The 19,967-nt window shown below is 35.2% G+C and overlaps 2 protein-coding genes across 3 annotated transcripts; both read left to right on the plus strand.

Moving 5' to 3' along the window:
* Positions 1 to 1,075: 1,075 nt before the first annotated feature.
* On the plus strand, positions 1,076 to 3,786 carry LOC126609071 (uncharacterized). The gene is made up of 5 exons (XM_050277092.1): positions 1,076 to 1,271; positions 2,299 to 2,416; positions 2,549 to 2,642; positions 3,154 to 3,240; positions 3,499 to 3,786. The coding sequence occupies exons 1-5, from the start codon at positions 1,211 to 1,213 to the stop codon at positions 3,631 to 3,633; spliced, it is 495 nt and encodes a 164-aa protein (XP_050133049.1). The 5' UTR covers positions 1,076 to 1,210; the 3' UTR covers positions 3,634 to 3,786.
* A 10,893-nt stretch (positions 3,787 to 14,679) lies between these two features.
* On the plus strand, positions 14,680 to 19,800 carry LOC126609097 (protein PIN-LIKES 5-like). Of its 2 annotated transcripts, none has more exons than XM_050277107.1 (11): positions 14,680 to 14,885; positions 17,117 to 17,396; positions 17,485 to 17,564; positions 17,725 to 17,849; positions 17,946 to 18,067; positions 18,159 to 18,368; positions 18,479 to 18,580; positions 18,677 to 18,777; positions 18,917 to 18,969; positions 19,070 to 19,255; positions 19,377 to 19,800. In XM_050277107.1, exons 2-11 carry the CDS (start codon positions 17,262 to 17,264, stop codon positions 19,499 to 19,501), a joined length of 1,239 nt encoding a protein of 412 aa, XP_050133064.1. In that variant the 5' UTR covers positions 14,680 to 14,885; positions 17,117 to 17,261; the 3' UTR covers positions 19,502 to 19,800. The 2 variants fall into 2 exon arrangements, with proteins under 2 accessions (XP_050133064.1, XP_050133065.1); XM_050277108.1 differs by having other exon boundaries at positions 17,139 to 17,396.
* Positions 19,801 to 19,967: the final 167 nt, after the last annotated feature.

A 19,967-nucleotide genomic window follows, 5' to 3' on the forward strand; every position in this document is an offset into this window, starting at 1 on the left:
GGAAGTTGGAAGCATGAGGTTTTGTGGTAGTAAAGGCTTTAGATGTGATTCTAATCTTTATTAAATTAAATGGGTAAATGGATACCCGTTATAATCATGAATATTAACCATAACCGATGGATACCCGTTATAACCGCGGATAATACCCATAACCGTCCATATAAATTTCATGGATAAACGGTTATACCCATAACCGTTTATTTGTTTAAACGGTTATCCATAACCATAACCATCAACTTTAAATGGGCGGGTAACCGCAGTTACCCATACCCATGGGTATTTTGCCCATCCCTACTCGTAATAGAGTATGAGTTATGCCTTGTACACTCCGTTGAGGCTAATGAGAATATGAGATTGTTGAGGTGGTAACCCACAACACCTCGTTTAGGATTTGTTGTTCAAAGTGGAGTTGTCCTTCACGTGTGGTTGGGAGAAATTAGAAAAACTCTGGTATCCCACATGCCTTCAGCTTCACACTAAAGGTGCTTTGGATGATATTATGTATTTGCACATAAGATGTAAAGAGTATGGAGTGTATGTAGGAAATACGGAGTGTTTATAGCAAATGTAAAGTGTATGTTAAGAGTGTGGGGTGAGAGGGTACTATGAAGATATATGTGGGTGTATTAAGATAATTTTTAACTAAAAAAGCAAATGTGAGGTGTATTAAATATGTGAGGTGTATTCAACAATATATGGGGTGTTAATATAACAAGCCGATATGTATTAAATAAATAGAAAATTGTTGAAATGGCAATTGATCAAAGCATCTTAATCAAATTTTATAAAGAAACAAATGTTTAAGTCTGAACAATTTTGACAAAAATATGGGAGATTCTAATTACTCCTTACCAAAAATGACATGTACGATTTAATAGAGTCATTGAGATTTTCTTTTGGGTCACAAGGAACCCAAGGCCCTATGAAGCTAAAAACAAGCAAGAGTGGATTTGGGCCATTTAACCACACCAGCCCAAAGTTAGAGCCCAAATTATCAGAACCTCGTTATCTTGTTTTTTTTTTTAGTTTTTAATTAAAAAAAAGCCTAAAAAATGTTAATATTTTCTGGCCTTTGAAGGTTGGTACAAGGCATAGCTCGATAATATCGAAACCCAAAATTTGTTTGCTTTTCCGGTGAAATACAATTTCTCTCTCTCTCTCTCTCTCTCTCTCTCTCTCTCTCTCTCTGTGAATTGTGAAGTTGAAAACCATGAGTGCTCTTCCGAGTTCCTTCGTTTCAGTTCCGAATCACAAAACCCACTTCTTAACTGGTAATAATTCTTCCTTTTATGTTTCAGTTTTTCCAATTTATTAGTTTCTAATTTTTCCTATGAATATTTTTGTACGAAAAATGGATCACTCTCTTAAGTGTGCCTCAAATTGTAGATTTCTCAGCTGTTTTGAACTGACCAATTAGTCATTGAGCTCTCTAATTTGATGGGTTTGTTTCTTTAATGCAAGCTGAGGCTCCATTTCTCAAGGACTAGAAGATTTGAATGTAACCGATGCCAATTTTATAATTCTCTGATTTTTATTGTTTTTTTTTTAAATTTTTTTGTGATTTTTTTTCGTATGATTATCTAGTATTCTGCTATTGGTGCAATCCATGATCAATTGTCTACACATGAACATGATATTTTACTTGAGTTAAGCAGTTAAAAATTCATTGAGGGGTATTATCAGATTAATTTCTTAGGCATTTAACGCTTGAAAGTTTTCATCTTTGAATTCAAAGTGCACTGGGAAATTTAATTATCCAGCCGGTGTTTCTTAGGGCCGGTTTTGTAACTATTTCGTTTGTAGTTTTCATTGTTGTGTGCTATAGATAGAGGAAAACTATATGGGCGAATGGAAGAATGGAGAAGGTGATAGTGGAAGAAATGGGAAAAGGATTCAAGTTTTCGTTTTCATATTATCTCCTCCATTTCAACCGCCTCCCTTCATCCTTCTCCTTCCTCATTTCTACCATACACTTTCCTTGTATCTCTACCACAAAAAGTGAAAACTAAAAAATGGCAAGTAGAAACAACGTGGTTATGGAACGAGCCCTTAGCTCGTTGATTCATCTTCCTGTTTTATGTGATTTGCCTTGTTCTTGGCCACTTCAACTTATTTTGTACACCATGACTTTATATATGTGGATAATGAGTATCAAATGTATGTCTCTTTCATCTTGAATTGACCCAACACATTGCTTGAGATTTTGTCTACTATGTCCCAATTTCTTGTTGCAAAACTTTTAAATTTGAATTTCACATGCAAGTTTGTTGTTTATCATTGCCAAATGTTTGATGCTAGGTTCTTCCAAGCCAACCTACTATTGTCTTTTGAACGTTAGTCCCAGTAATTCAAATGCCGCATTTCAGGACAAAGCAAAGCTTACTTCACACAGAAGGTCACTTGTTGTCCGAGCTGGGTATGCATGCATTTATGCCGTCTAAATTTTCAGTGTTTCAGTATTATTTTTATCTCTCAAGTCTTAAATGTCTTTTAGCTGGCCAGTTCTTATAATACTTCTCTTCTTTTCCTTTTGTTTTTGCTACTACAGAGCCGATAGACCAAATTCAGCAAGTATCTTCGTTGGTGGTTTTATATTGGGGGGGATAGTTGTTGGAGCATTAGGTTGTGTATATGCACCTCAGGTATGTTTGAAGAATACAAGCTATGCATCTATCACAGTTTGACCTGTTACCATTGCATTGGTCTGTATTCTGTGTGGTTATTTAATGGTGGATATCTTTGGTGCCTCGATTTGATGTTGTGATTGCTATTGCTATTGCTACTCAGTATCTGCATGTCTGTGTACTCGCATGCCCTTACCTATACGAGCCTGTACTTGTGAATTGACGATTCCTGATAGAATATATATTCATCGTGTACCACACGGCCTTTAGAATGTTACTGCAGTACTGCTGTCTGATTATTAACGCCTTTAAGCCATAGGTTCTGCCCCCTCTCCCCCGTCCAAAGATTTACCTTCTAGAGGATACGTAAAGCTATGTAATTATCTTGTTAAATGATATACAGTGTATGAATTTGTTGTGGGAGATGAGACATGGTTTGTGTGTGATATATAGCTGATCAAAAGGGGCCAACTTCTTTATAGTGACGCGAAAGCATGTATTTGACTGACATATCATATCATATTCCCAGATAAGCAAGGCACTAGCTGGAGCCGACAGAAAAGACTTGATGAGGAAGCTACCAAAATTTATTTATGATGAAGAGAAAGCTCTTGAGGTGAGAATTTTTTTGTTCCCTCATTAATCGTAGTTTTTAGCAATATAGAAAGGTCAGGTTGATGATAGTTTCTAGATATGTAGAATGTGGAATTAATCATTAAACGAAGATTTTATAAGCGCTTCTGAGGCCATTGTGTGTGGGTTGTACTTTATCTTTATTGTGCTATTTGTTTCTTTTTAAGTGGAAACTTCGATTGGTCAACCCCGTATAACTTTTGGATCATATTTGAACTTATGTGTTTTCTGTTATGTACAGAAAACCCGCAAAATACTGGCTGAGAAGATAGCGCAGCTAAATTCCGCCATAGATGACGTTTCTGCTCAGCTGCATGGAGATGATGCCCCGAATGGAGCCGCAGTGGCTTCCGATGAAGTTGAAGCTTCCATATAGTAATAGTTTGCAGAAGTTTTGTTGAACTTGTTACATGTGTCAACCACTGGGAAAATAATGTTGTTAATCTTCTTGTTCTCGTGTGTTTTTCGTGTTTATAATTACATCGAAAACAACGTCAGTAATTGAAAGCCATCGTAGTTTGCTGGAATACTTATTTGCTTCAACACCATCAACTATTTCTCCCTTTGATTGGAGTCTTGAAGTTGTCGTCTGAGAAACCAGGGCGTTTTAGATTTCTATAGAAGTGAATGTGATCTTTTAACGACCTGTCGTTTTGAGTTTGAGTTGGGCCTCAAACCAATCCAATTGTATCCACCAGACTTAAAAGGAGGACGATGCTCCTCCATGGGTCAGAAAGATTTTGGAGCCCGTATAAAGCACTTTATTTTATTTTTATTGTTATTGTATAGAATGAGAGATTTTTCAATGTGCCGAGAGTATGGTCCGGTGTGCCGAGAGTGGTCCGGTACATCAAGTTTAATAATATAATTGGTTAGAAATTTGAAAAAATAAATTTTAACAATTATATTATTACACTTGGTGATTGGGTTGTGTTCTTGGGATACTAAAAAATTCTCCTATAGAGTGGGTAAGGCAAATGATTTTTGTGTACTCTTTTTCTTTTGAACATTTTAGATTAGTTGTCTCTTAATTTTTCTTTGATTTATCTAATCTAAAGGTAAAAAATAATTAAGGATGTGTATGCTAATAAAAAAAATGTGCATAACATTAATAACTTTGCTTAATTTTTCGCTTGCAGGTTATAATCAATTGGATGCATGAAAGTAACCCTTTAGTATGACGTTGGAGTTTGTAGCTCAAATGGCTCAACCGTCAACCGTTTCATGGCAAATCATGTGATCGACTCTTTCTCCCCTAATGGAGAAAGAGTCCATGGAATTGCCTGGGAAACATATCAAGGGATGGAGAGAATGTTGGTTGACGCCGATTGGTTTCAGGCTTTCAGCCATGCGTATATCTAGTCACATATAAAAAAACAAAAAACAAACATATATTTAAATGATGAGAAAGACGTACACGTGATTATATTCAATTAGCGAGTATGTCACCATTCTTGGCATGCAATAGAATATTCCATGGACCATGGTTCATGGCCATGCATCGAAATATATTCTACTATGTGTGATCATGCGTGATTTCCAATAAAGGCTGCGATGCATGGACATCAGAATTTGACTCCAAATTTAATAACAATACTCGTTTTGGACTCGTATGCATTATGCATCTCAACATGTCACTGTCAAGCAAGAAGAAAGAGGAAACAAATATGATCACAATTATTAATCGCCCACGCTTGTTTAAACAAATTAAAATGAAATTGTGGAGGTAATTAAGAACTACATTATTGTGGAAGAGTTTAAGTACGCCAGCTAGAACTAACTAATTTCCAGAGTCAATTGCTGACATGGAGTTTAAATTGCATAATTACTTACTTCAGTCCTTCGTTTAGTTATGGTTGTCTCTATTTTGTTGAGAATATCTCTTATTCGACTTAATTAGATGCAATGGCGATGGATATACGAAAGTTTAGGGTTTAATTTTAGAGAGAGTTTAATAACAAGTTGCAGCTAATGGATGACACATCTATGTTATGAATCTCAAAAAAAAAAATTTGACACGCAATTTGAAAAGTTTAGGATTTAGAATGGGGTCGATGTACAAACATTTGGCCGATGATTATTCTTTGAGATCTTTTGATATAGGCGCTTCAGTTTTGAATTTTCTAGATCAAACATTCATGTCTTTTAGTGATTTGATTAAACTTTTTTGTCATAATTTTGGTGCTATATGCACATTATATTGTAACAAATTTCCTATAATCTAGCCTTTTGATTACACACTTCTCCATTAGAGATAATTGTAAACAAAAAAAGTTGGTTAGATTCAATTTATTTTCACAATAATGCTACAATTTAGCAATAATTATCTACGATTTAAGATATTTTCTTTCCAAAATAGTTTAAAATATTTTTAAATCCCCAAAATCAAACGTACCGAAATAAGTTTTTCTTTTAGTACGTTAAGAGAAAATAGGATTGAGAATAATATAAATGTACCAATACACAATGTGTACAAAATAATACGTACCAAAATAAAAATAATGTACTAATATTAACAATTTGTATCAAATCAAACGTGCCAAAATTGCAAATAAACGTACCAATTAATGATTTTTGTAAATTCAAAAGTACGTGCAGATAATATGACACACCCCAACCTGAATTTGGGCATGCTGGCAGTCACGTGAAGGTGACGTAGCCATGTGCACAGTGCGGAAGCAATAATGATAATAGAGAATACGAATAATTAAGAACCAATTCATAAGAGTACTAGCTAAGGTAAGTGCTAGAAAAATGTGTGAATACACAATCAGAGCGTAAGTAGCCTAAGTTCAGTCCAGAAAAAAAATATACTAATTAAACGACACCCAAGGATGTCCTACATTGTGATAGTTTGTCAGAACCTCTGTTCAATCCTCGTGAGCCACCAACGAACAAGCTTACCTAAAACCTGGAAGGGTGCAAAACAGAAAACATGAGTGGGCAAAAACAAAGCTTTTCAAAACCATCCATTTATCAAATGCTCTAACCCCTCGCTGTAAAACATGTATAATTTCCCTGAGATAGAATATAAATAAATATATATATATATATAAATAAAAAAAAATTAAAAAATTATATATATATATATATATATATATTCAAATCATGCTTTCCATAACCATAAACATAAATATGCCATGCCAAATATATAACAGAATGAGTAACTCAGGTGAAAATTATTTCATGGAAATAACATATTAGCCGGAACCCCTGCAAAGGTCTGTACGACTGAATTCATAGCTCATTAGTCAATCCAGTCGGAGTCACCGCAAGTGACCTATACGGCACTACACTGCACATGAGTCGGAACCACTGTAAAGGTTTGTACGACAAGATTGGGTGTAATATAGTTATGCTCAATGCTACGTTCTCATGATAGCTATACGATAAATTGCTAGTCATGTACGAGTCAGAACCACCTATGATGGTCTGTACGACAAGACTGTGCACCTAAATTAGATCCAATGTGAGCATATGGTACGGGACGTGACATCATAAACAGGCATGTCACAATCACCCGATGTGCAGGTTCATGAGCTCTATATTTCTCAATTAATCACAATCATTATTCACATTCACAATTCAATAACTCACCTGACTTACCTGAGTGTCCACAGCACCATAATTATATATATATATATATATGCAAACATCATATGCATATTCTAAATGTAAAACATTTGGCATGGCAATTTAAATTATAACTCATTTAAATGCATCTTCTGGGAAAGATAGCATATACATATATACTTAAAACCAAAAGCCCACTCACTGGTATGTCAAAGGGTCGTAGCCCTCGAGTCGCCCTTGACTGCGCTCGTCCTCGGGATAGGTCTCACCAATTTCAAGGCTTGAAATCCATGAAAACTCACCGGAGAAAGCTCGATAATCCGGCGAAAACTTAAAACTCGTCAAACTCGATTTCCCCAACGTCCAATTTGCTTGCTTTTTCTTCTCCGAGCTTCGTAAGAACGTCCTGAAGCTTCATATGAGCTCAAAATCCCCTTTTTGAGTCCACAAACTTCCTAGATCACCCACGATCACGATCGAGTCACTATTTACCTCGTCGGAGTTTATGAAAACTCAGGGTTCCCGACGTCCTCTCTTAAAAACAAAGGTGTCACTCGACTCATGAGAACACAAGGAACAAGGTGATGATCTTAGATGGTTTGATCCGTGAGGTTTTGATGTGGTTTGAGGGATTGTCCGTACATTTGTACTGACAATGGAGGAAAATCCGAGAGGGAGGAGAGAGAGAGAGGTCAACGGGAGTGATGTGGGTGTGTGTGTGGTTTAGATTTGGGTCACCAACCAAGAACAAAGAAAATCTAAGTTCGAATTCGGTCCAAACAATTAGGACTTAAAATAATTGGCCCGTTTCACACGCTCACGATCCAACGCTCAAGGGTAAAATCAACATTTCACGCCATTGATAAAAGTAATTCGGGACGGGCTGTGACATAATATATACGTATTGTATTGTACCTAATAATAATTCGTCAACAACTATACTTAAAAAAAGGGCAAAAGAATTATAATTTCACAAAAAAATTGAAAAAATTACACGGAGCTTTTATGTTGATCACCAACTATTTGAAAAAGAAAAAACCATTTGGAAAAAGAAATAATATTAAATGTTTGCATAACAAAAAAAAACTGTGATCGAAAAAACATATTTGGAAGAAGAGAAAATATAGTTTAATTACTAATATCTCCACTAAATAAGTAAAAAGTGCATCATACAGATAAAATGATAAATTCAAAAATTATTTGAATTTTAAAAAATAGATGTGACTATGGATCAACGCACTTTAATCAAATTTTAAAAGGCACATATGTTTAATCTAAATGATATAAAAAAACTGTAAGAAATTCTAATTTTCCCTTATTCTTTTACAATAACCATTCTTGGAATTAACCGTATATGCATGCTTTGCCCCATGGAAAATATTTGGTAAATTTTAATCGGACCCAAAAATTTTCTTTCTAAACCCAAGTTATAACTTTTTTACTTTGAAATTTATGTTTTATCCCACATACAAAATGAGTTTAGAATGATAAAGAAGAAAACGAAAAAGAACCAGCCAAAGTCACCTGCAACATCCACCCCCACCTCTCCAACCCAAAGACACCCAATTTCCTTCACCCCCTCACCAACCACCTAGGCATGCCACTTGGACCTCCCCTACCATCCACAATCAAAGACCTAAATCTCATCCCCCCCCCCCCATATATATCCAACAGGATCCTCTCCGGATTCTTTTGATGAGGATACTAAGGATCCGTAAATTGTGTACGTTCATCGTATATCGTGCAATCAGTTTTTGTCAAGTATTATTTGTGTTTAATTTTAAATAAAAATATTTAAAATGATTTCTGACCGCACGATTCACGGATTCTCAGGATTCTCACAAAGAGGATTTGGCGAGGATCTGGATTCCATATGTATATGCAATATTTCAACACTATAACGATAAACAATTAACAGATATCATCTAATTAAGTCAATTGGTTTAATCTCAACCATTAAAAACTAATTTAATGAGTATGAGTGCACAATCCTAGTTCTACATTCTTCCTTTTCACACAAATCAACTATATTGTGATAAATCAATTTGAGGTTGAAATCCAATAAGTTTAAATCATCCAATAGGAATGAAGATGTGTGGGCACACGAGAAATGATAAGATTAGGAATGAGGATATCCGAGGTAAAGTAGGAGTAGCCGAAATTGAAGGAAAGATGAGAAAAAATCGGTTACGGTGGTTTGGACATGTGCAAAGAAGGCCTACTGATGCTCCGGTTCAAAGATGTGACTACGGGACAGAGGTTCAAGGCCGAAAGGATAGAGAAAGACCTAGGAAAACTTTGGAAGAGACCTTAAGAAAAGACTTAGAGTACTTGGATCTAACAGAGAACATGACACAGAACCGAGCGCAATGACGTTCTAGGATTCATATAGCCGACCCCACTTAGTGGGAAAATGTTTTGTTGTTGTTGTTGTATTAGTCAGCGGTTGGAAAGAGAGGGTGTTTTCGTGGAGGGGTGGGGATGGGATAATCTGACGTATTTTCACTATTTTTTGTTTTTGTTTTTCTTTCTAAACCTATTTAGTATATAAAGGTAAAACATGAGTTTTGAAATAAAAACTTATTAGTTGGGTTTAGAAAAAGAAATATTAGATCTGAATAAAAATTTTCAAAATATTTTCTTATTCTAACATTTTTATTTTTATTTTTGACTTTTTAGGGGGATGGGACTCTTGTTTCTTGCAAATTAAGATTCCTAAGCGCAGATGCCATTGATGAGTGAAAGGTGACTAAGGGAAACGAAAGATATGTGCGTGGCTCATGTGCATTTTGGGGTCCTATTGCTGCACATTATTTGCTGAAATTATTGGCATTTGGAGGTCCACAGCTTGACGTTCGATCGATACCTTCTTGTTCTACATATATTTTATATATATGGCTCTGTCGGTCCTTCCCAACTCTCAACAGCAAAATCCCCACTGAACACGTGAAACAACTGCGATCATATACTACCAAAATAGTGAACTTCATTGATGGAATAATTAATTGACCTTGTATTGGTAGCTCCTTTCTGGAGTAGGATTATCTTTCCTTTTATTCTCATCCACTTCCTTCCTCTTCTCTCACATTTTGTTTTTTGTCTTATTCTCTATATAAAAAAATCAACATAAGATGTTGATGTGATTTTACCATAACCGTTCAAATAGAAGATGAGGGAAGGGGAGAGTTTAGGAGAGGAGAGAATCCTCCTCCACTAATTAGACATTGATCTGCAATATTGCATGTGTTATACATTATCAAAGAGATATACTTTCACATTTCCTATTAGGCTTTTTAGCCAAAATAGTCATTGAGATTTGCATAACTTCTCACTTTGGTCCCCTGTGATTTGAAATCAATAGAGAAGTGGTTTCTGAGTTTGCCCACCATCAATCATTTTGGTCGTTTCGTGAAAAAATTTCTTAAATAAAGACCAAAATGACAAAAATACCCTCAATTTAATAAACAATGCGCTAAAATGATTTAACAAAAATTGAGAGTATTTTTATCATTTTATCTCTATTTAATGGAGATTTTTTAGAGAATGATCAAAATGATTGATGATGGACAAATTCAGGGACCAAAGTGAGGAGTTATGCAAATCTCAAGGACCACTTTAGTTAAAAAGTCTTCCTATTATTAAAATAAAATTAGTTTTAAGTATGATGTTGATATTCGATCAATTATATTGTTAATATTTGATCGAAATATTGTTGATATTTGATCTGATTAATATTCGATCAATTGTATGTATCAGATCAACCAGCTTTAGGGTGTATAAATGTATTCATTTGAAATGAATTTAGTAACATATAGTTTGAAATCACATCCATCGTCCATGTGAAGGCACAATGATTGAAATTGGAATCTTCTAAAGTAACTAGTATCACTTCTGGCTCAAATGAGAATAAAATATTAGTGTGGCTAGAAATTTCACTTTTCTGGGTCAAATAGGGAGAGCCAGAGGCTCAAAGCTTGTATCTCTCTCTTTTGGTTAGGTATTTCGTCTAAAAAACATCACAAAAGAAGAAAAAAATAATAATAAAAGGAAACAAAAGGGAAGGGTTGAAGCTGGATTGGTTATTGAGTCCGTCGAGGGTTAAGAAGTGTAGCTAGCTCAAGAGTTACTTGTATCTAGCTCGAAAGCTAAATGCAGTTGGAGTTTTAAGTGTAGTTAGCTCGGAAGTTATTTGTATCTAACTATGTTTACTAACTAGCGTATGGTATCTTTGCAATTAAGAGACGAATTTTATACATTTTGAAACGAAAAATCGTCTATAGTGATTTGCTGGGGAGACGTCCAAATAGTAGCATGTGCCCAGCACATGACTTGACAAGTTGCCAACTATTCATAGTGCCAACGATGGACCGCCAATTAGGGTTGTCTTGTCGATCGGTGGTCGACACTTGAAACTGCAGCAATACATATGGCTATGCAAAGAGCAAACATATGAACTATACAATTCAACGATTCACCTTTTATATGTGCAATTGATTTCTAGCTAATCATGAAGTTGATTACTAGTAGGCCACTTATGTTATGTCATTTACAGCACCTTAAATTACTTTTCAATATGTACATTGCAGTATCTATATTAGGTTTGAATATCATAAACGTCAAGTTTGATACAAATTTATTCCCCTCATTCTTTAATGTAAATATATATAAGCTCTTATATAACGAAAAAATATACTTCCAGTCGAGTTATGGGAATATCTATTTCTAAATATCAATTATTGGATTGATTAAATATCAACAAATATAGATCAAAAGTTGGCCTTATAACGATTAAAGATTGATGAAATAGCAATCAAATTTGACGACGTACTGAAAATTGATCAATTTGATTCTACCAATATCATTCGCTTTTGGTCCAAAAAAATTACGATTAACTACTGTTCAATATCATTTCACTCTGCTGTTGTTAATTTCCTTTGTACCATAAAGTCCAAGAGAATGAAGTTCTATATATACGTCACTAGTCGCGAACGTTCCTAGTAGAGACATTTGTCCCATCACTGCTTTTTTGGTAATTTGCATCATGTGTCAATCTATGTATGTACACTGTCACTGACACGTAAGCACAGTTGTCAAATTGACATATCAATGATGGGTTGATGGTATTCATGTAGAAAACTCCAAGCCAATCGATCACATCTTCATCCCTAGATAGTACTAGGGTTTTATTATTTTAACCAGCATGAGATTTAGGAAAATTTCTCTGTCCACTGGCGTATTAATGTGTGGCTAATATTCAAATGGCACGTTCAACTTATTTATAATTATTTCAACTTGCTTATTTAATCGATCGACCTCCAATATAATACAAATGCTCACTGTGGTTCTTGATGTCTACTTTTTCTGACAAATCTGGAAACATGCATGCATGCGTATGCATATGCTGTAGACTTTTGGTCGAACCAAATTCTTGGTTGGACAGACAAATTCGAATTTGTCTAATGAGTGAGCCTGCCTGAGGAGAATTCTAATTAATCTAATATCCCATGTGATTTGTGATATTTGTCCTGGTGTGAATGCAAGAAAAAATCAAGGTAGCGATTTGTAATTAGTTGGATATATAGACTCGATAAGTTTGCAAAGTTTTGCGTAACATTCATGAACTGGTATGTGGAGGTGGACCTAGCTAGGTACCAATATAAGTATTGTACGTATGTGTATAATATAGTATCGTGCGTATGTGTATATATATAAATAATATATGTTGTGCTCGTTTGTCAACTAATCTGGCCAATTTTTAAACCGTTAGTAAATTATGTTGATTGAACGATTTAGAAGTGATCGTGTAGAAAAACTTCTCACTGTATATTTGTATTGTCGTTTTAGACATGTATACTTGGGTGAAATAAATATTAACCAACTCATTAAAATTTCGACATACCAGGGCTTATGTGCCATGCACTGTATGTCTCGCAAATCGCACACATAGCACATGACTTATCAAAACCAGATAAATCACTAAGAGTGACACACATCTCTCAAACGTTCAACTCTCAATAAAACTCTACACAATCAGAAGAAACATAAAGCTCTGCATTCTCCGCCAAAAACCATTAAGCACCACTACACGTACTGGTTCCTCCATCCCCACAAGCCAAACCCTTACGGTGCTCGTGAATTTGAGATAAAGTTACTACGACCCTCGGGTCAACCACTTTATATACACACTTTGTATCCTCGAAGATTGAATCAAAGGATCAAATTTTTTGTATAAGAAATTGTAACCTAAATTTACATTAATACAAATTATTACTTTGTACACGTACACCAATCACTAGCAAAAAAACATAATAGTTACCTTATAATAAAATTATATTGAAGCCTAATTAAACGCATAATACAAATACTTAAGCACCCGAGGTTTCGTGGTTAAAATCTTGGAGAACTTCAGTTTCAAAACCTCCACGTCTTTCAACACTCTCTCTTATTTTCTCTTTGATCTTCTTTCTAATCTAACATATGGCAGGAAGATTGGTGTATAATAAAGTTCTTCTCTTCTATGTAGTAGCAGACCACTCGGAGAGGAATTAAGGCTACCCAGACTTGTGGGTTACATCCTAACTTGTCTCTTCTTTCAATTAAATTTCTTTCTTTTATTTTTTATTTTTTTACAAACGAGGTAATGGTGAGTTTAGTCTCACAATGAACTAACAATAATGTAGTTACATTACACTTATAAATAAAAATAAATATCACATAGACCGTAATACTAGTAAGTCTTTTCGAGTTCTTTCTATAATTACTCTCTAGTTACAACTTAGCACAAGAAACAAATGGCAAGCCGAAAAGCTTGAGTAGTGGCCTTACGCTGCCGTGCAAATTGATCCCCACGTGGCAAGCTCCAACAATGTGCTCACATGTGTAACCGTCTCATTGATCCGACTCCAAAAATTGGAAGCATTTTTTCTCGTCATCATAAACTATGATATATTCTCATCATTCTATTTATCATCATTAAATAAGTTTGAATTTTAAGATTTATGTAGTGGATATTACATATCTCAAAATTCAAACACATTTAATGATTATAAATAAGATGATGAGCAAAAATGCACTTCCAAAAATTCATCTTAAATTCATTCTTTCTCTTACATGTATTCTGAAAAATGCTGCAACTCATAATTATACGAATTTTCATTGTGAGGCTAAGATCTCCTCCTCTTTTTTTTTAGTGTAAATAATATCATTTGTCAAAAAAAAAAAAAAAAAAAAAAAAAAACCGCCGAAGTTTCACATGTATATATTCTGATTAGTACAGCCAATGCTCATTCTTTAGGGTTATGTTGTCATCTGGACTAAAATTTTAGACCGTGGAAACACAACTCTTGGTTTACATCAAGCAAATTAGGCCAAGTTGGAAACTTGGACTAGACTGTTAGGCCAGATGTTGAGCTCGTCCGACCCTCCATGAAGCTCCGCCCATGTTGGCTCCGTCCCTAACCTAGACCACTCATTCATACAAAATCAAATTCTTTTTCCAACATGCAAAAATCAATCTAATTAACTGTAAAAAATGACAGTTTGATAATATAAACATCTTAATTACATCTTGCAGTTAATAATCTGACAAACTAATTACTTTTCTCCAGCTAATTAAGTTGGATTTTAATTCATGTGCAAGCTGGATACAAATACGACATCTCCTTCTACTTGAGCCTCGCGTCCTCTTGCAGTCAGTTAAGCTAAAAAAAATTCCCCATTATAATTACCAAAACTTGAGTCAAGTAAATAGTGTTTTTTTTTTTTTTTTTTTTGCGGTTGTAAACACAAATAAAAGTGGTGGGAACCGAAGTGCCGTGTATAAATAGTGGATACAGAGCTAGCACAAATTATCAACTTGTACAAGCACCATCAATTTTGTAGGAGATTTATGCTCCAAATTAAAAGGCAAAGCATGCGAGCCTGATGGGTCATGCTTCTTCTTCTTCTTATTCTCTTCTCCTATATATTCTCATCGACGATCGGCCTCAGATTCCCACCACTCTGTCTCTCCCATTTTTTCTCAGCCATGTTCGCTTTTGTAGCTGGTTCTTCCAGGTTCATCTTTCTCTCTTCCTTTTTTATTTCCTTCCTTTTTTTCTGCTTAATTTGTTTTTTAAACGCATCAAGCTATTGCCTTAATCTTGTTTTTGTTCTGAAACTTCTTGAATTTTATGGATGATTCAGTCCTTCATCTTCTGGTTCTTGAGTTGTTTCTGGTCACTTTTCATACGTTCACGTCACACACATCCTTTTAATTTGCAACTGTTAGATCGATTAAATTAAAAAAAATCGAAGTACAGAAATTAACAAAAGGTGTGTGGGAAGTAAAAAGAAATGTGTAGATAGCACAATTTATTTTTAATTCATCGGTTCTTCTTTCTAACGAGATATTTTTTTAATGTGTCCAAAACACGGAAAAATTGTTATCAAGTATTTTTCATATTTTTATTAGCACTTTTATTGTTTGAGATCGAGTCAATCATTCATAGTTTTGTAGCTCAAAGAGGGTGACACCAATAGTGCATGCGGAGTTATCTCTCAACCACACAAATAAAGAAATGTTTGTTCTGTTTTTGGATTTTTCCGTAACTTCATTTTTGTCTGGGAATAAACTAAAGCTATCTTTTGCCTTTGAAGCAGGAGAAACTTTTTAATATGACGCTTTTATTCGGTTTTTTAAACAACTATAAGATTATATAAATTCATTTAAACTAGAGAGTTTGAATACAAAATACAATAAATATGAATAAAAATATCTTATTTATCACGGTAATTTAATACTTTGGATTTATTGCCTCTCAGTATACAGTGAAAGATCTAAGTTCGAATCTCGTGGATGATGAATTTGATACTAAATTAGGTTGTCTATTGTGTAATTTAACTTAACTCTTCATTCTCTCAATATAAAAATATCGATGTACTAGAAAAACAAAAAAAAAAACTTTGGATTTATTTTTATTTGTTTTTGTCAATTAAACTTTTTCTTTATTCTTTCTCTTGTGCGACCCATCATTATTTATGGTGGACGGCATGGATGACCTAAACAGAAAAAAGTTTATTGGCCGTGTTCCAAATTTGTAGCATCTCTTTTTCTTTGTTTCTCAATTCTTTGTTCAGGATTAGGAAAATGTACACACTCTTAATTTGATGGTGATATTGTTTTCATGCATATGAATTCGCATATCACTCATATCCACCAAATTAAGAGTGTCCATACTCTTAAAAAAATGTCTACTTTTTTTTTCCCTTATTAACCACTGTCGTTTTACTTTGTGTTGCCATTTGGTTCATTGGCCTTTCGGGGTTGTCCTTTATGTCTATCTTCTTTATATATGCTTAAGACAAATTCTGATTGAATTTGGACTCTATACACATGTTTAGGTTTCACTGTATGCCGCCTAATTAGCTGTCATTTTTTATTATTAACGATTGCGTTAGTAAATGTATGACAAATTCTAATTGAATTTGGACTCTTACACATGTTTAGGTTTCACTGTATAATGTCTTGTTACTTGACAATTTTTTTTTTTTTTTTTATAAACAAGAGCGTTGGTATGTTAAATTGTCATGGGAAAGGAGATTGGTAAAGACTGAACCCTCATCCGGGGTGCATAGATATCATTGTTTTCCTCCACCGCGGTAAAACACCATGTGTTGTTAGCTGTCAATTAGTCCAATTTAATTAGTATAGAAACTGCTCTGAAATAAGAAGTTGAAAGCGAACCAAATTCTAAATCATATTATATAGATTACTTATATATATCTTAGATTTGGTTTCCTACTCATTCTAAATCGTTCCATGCTTGCATCCAAAATAATTTTGGGTCAGATCCCAACCTTATTAAGATTATGATAAAACCAAATTTAAAAGGAAAAAGGACATTTATAGCTTCAACCGCGAATTTACAATTAATTAAAAAATATTAACATTTATCTCACCTGGGTTAGATTCAGGGTATATCTATATGGTTGGATTGCCAATTTAGCAGAAAACAACCCAATTTGAGTAAATAGTAAAATTTCATGGAAATTAAGAAGGTTTTAAACAGTACTACTACCCAGAAATTTCAAAACATATGTACAAAATTGTACAATCCTTAGAGATGCGCAGTGTGATGGGATTGAATCGAGTAGTGCCAAATGTTAGTACCTTCATGGCTATTTCCTCCTCCCCATGTCATCAACTTTTGGTGTCTTTCCTTGTAATGCTCAGAATTCCACCTGTGATTTTTGCTTCGTATTTTGCTTCCTTGGCTAACCTTTTGTGCCCTCTCCCTCTCTCTCAGGATTTTTCTTTTGTTTTAGTAGGACTACTGAGAAGTTCAAGCACCTCCTATAAAAACACTGCAACGCAAACACATTAGGTCAGTTTTGAACAAAAAAAAGCGAAGTGCGAAAGTTTAGACTCGAAAAGAGTAAAGAAAGAAGAAGATGGGTTTCTGGACGCTGTTGGAGGTGGCTTGCATGCCAATTTTCCAAGTTCTCATAATCAGTGTGTTGGGAGCTTTGATGGCAACTGAGTACTGGAATCTTCTCCCATCGGGCGCCCGAAGGTCCATGAACAAGGTAGGCACATACATGTTCGTTTTTTTGCAAGTGAATTCTTTTGCACACAAAACAAAAGCAAATAAGTACGTGATTTGCGAAAATGCAGGTTGTGTTTGTGGTGTTCACTCCCTCACTGGTGTTTGCAAATGTGGCCAAGACTATTACATTTGGAGACATTGTTTCATGGTACGTTATGCTGCATTTTGTATTTGGTCTTTAGTCTTTGCAGCATTTATTTTCTCTCCAATGTAGTCAATTGCAGTATTTTGAAATCATGTCATCAATATGTCGATGAAATTATTGATATCGACCTTACAATATTTGATACGTTGTCAATATGATTCAGGTGGTTTATGATTGTCAACGTCGCGCTTACCTTTGTAGTTGGAGGGATTCTTGGATGGATTGTGGTAAAGATTTTCAAACCAAAACCTTACCAGGAAGGTGTGATAATTGCTGCAGTCTCATCAGGTAAATAGTCAATTTTTATGATTTATTTCTTTCATCTATTTCTTAGCAGCAATATAGTAGTTTGCTTATCAAGTAATCGCCAATCTTGTTGAATAGCAAACTTGGGAAACCTTCCCCTCATACTTGTCCCTGCAATCTGCAATGAGGACGGAAACCCCTTTGGCAATCATAGTGTTTGTAGTACGATTGGACTCTCATACGTATCTTTTTCCATGGCGGTAATGCAATTATTAAACCTCTACTGTACATGATCTAAAGAGAAAAGGAAGTAATTTGAATGCTAAATCACAAATTACTTGGTTATTGCAGCTTGGTGGTTTCTTCATTTGGACCTACACTTACCAGCTGATTCGAACTTCATCTATTAGATGGAAAAAGCTTCAAGCAGCCGAGGAAGCTCAGGAGGCCGCAAAGAGGCCCAACACAGATTTGGATGCTAACGGGGATACTCACCTTCTCAAAGGAGAAGATGAAGAGCAGGGTGCTATTGTAGTGTCTGAAACTTCTGTAAACCAAGCTGTAAGTACCCTCATATATCTAAAATTACAGCAGTCTAGCTACATATGTCGTATATATGCATATATTTACTCAGCCTGATTGTTTGGACGATCTGGATTACTCAATGACAGATAGTAGCCCCTGATGAATCAAATGTACCATTCAGCCATAAAGTATTAGCATTCGTTCGCCAGATTTTGCATGAGTTACTGGCACCACCAACACTTGCTGCGGTGAGTTTTTCTAACATTTTTTTGCTATATTTCAAGGTCTTCGTAAGACCTCAAGACTGATACAGAACTGAATGGTTCGTTATCTTGTATTACTAGGTTGTGGGATTCGTCGTTGGGGCAATTCCATTTCTTAAGAAAATAATAATTGGTGACGACGCCCCTCTACGTGCGATCGAAGACTCTATTACACAACTCGGGTAAGTACCATTCAGCTTAGAGCATAAAAATTACTATGTTTAAATAAAGACTTAGCATCCCTTGATGTTCAATCAAACTACTTCAAACCAAAAACATCCTCTGCACAATGTGTAAATTAACGGTAAATGCCTTACGCAGGAACGGTACAATCCCTTGCATCACACTCATTCTCGGAGGCAATCTGATCCAAGGTAATGGAGCTATATTCGACCTCGGAACTACTTTCTTAGTTTATGGGAGGGGAGACATAATCTAACAAAGTACTATATTACTGTGTGTTTAATTAAACAGGCTTACGTAAATCAACGATCAAAGTGCCTGCCCTCCTCGGAGTGATTGTTGCCAAATACGTAGTAATGCCTGCAATCGGTATTCTCATTGTAAGAGCAGCAGACAAACTAGGGTTTCTCCCATCAGACCCCTTGTTCCACTTTGTGCTGATGATTCAGTTTACCCTGCCGCCTGCCATGAATATCGGTAAGCAAATTGCATCAAGTGCTCGTAATTCCCACCATCCTCAGTCATTCGACGAGGGAACTTTCAAAGTTTGTAACAATTTCGTATAAAAGTACTTACACGAATACGTGATGCTACGCAGGTACGATGACACAGCTGTTTGATGTGGCTGAGGCAGAGTGCTCAGTGCTCTTCCTGTGGACGTACTTGGTTGCAGCCTTGGCACTTACCATTTGGTCAACAATCTTCATGTGGATCTTGTCTTGAACTTCCTTGAGCAGCAAGCAATCCCTTGGGTTATTCTTCCCACATTTTTCGATTCGATTGTCCAATTTGAATTAATTATTTTTATTTTTGGGGTATGATTTTTGTGTGCATCTGTACATCTCATGGTTTGATTTATTTACATGGTGTGTAGGAGTAGGGATTAGGGTTTCATTAGGTTCTTCATAGCTCAATGTGTCTCAAGGACAGCTTTATAACATAATGCATCCGTATGCATTCGTGGAATCGAAATTAGTATACTGTTATGATCCATTGAAATACACCGATCCAACGAGAAATTTTTAGTGCGACAGTCGCACCCACGTGGGACTACTCTAATGAGAAATTTGATACTTGCTCTTGGACAAACTGGCAGAAAACTGATGTAAACTACTGTACAACCAGTTGAAAAGTCTAAAAGCATAGTGTGATTTTCACACTTCTAATTTCTCCAACTGCACTCTTCCAA

Source organism: Malus sylvestris, chromosome 2 (assembly GCF_916048215.2).
Source record: "Malus sylvestris chromosome 2, drMalSylv7.2, whole genome shotgun sequence".
Lineage (NCBI taxonomy): Eukaryota > Viridiplantae > Streptophyta > Magnoliopsida > Rosales > Rosaceae > Malus > Malus sylvestris.

Excerpts from the sequence above, each read along its gene's own strand:
- LOC126609071 (XM_050277092.1), top strand. The coding sequence starts at position 1,211 with ATGAGTGCTCTTCCGAGTTCCTTCGTTTCAGTTCCGAATCACAAAACC. Across the intron at positions 2,643-3,153 it reads GTTGTGTATATGCACCTCAG|ATAAGCAAGGCACTAGCTGG; the intron begins GTATGTTTGAAG and ends TCATATTCCCAG. Across the intron at positions 3,241-3,498 it reads ATGAAGAGAAAGCTCTTGAG|AAAACCCGCAAAATACTGGC; the intron begins GTGAGAATTTTT and ends TGTTATGTACAG.
- LOC126609097 (XM_050277107.1), top strand. The coding sequence starts at position 17,262 with ATGGGTTTCTGGACGCTGTTGGAGGTGGCTTGCATGCCAATTTTCCAA. Across the intron at positions 18,369-18,478 it reads AAACTTCTGTAAACCAAGCT|ATAGTAGCCCCTGATGAATC; the intron begins GTAAGTACCCTC and ends ACTCAATGACAG. Across the intron at positions 18,970-19,069 it reads CGGAGGCAATCTGATCCAAG|GCTTACGTAAATCAACGATC; the intron begins GTAATGGAGCTA and ends TTAATTAAACAG.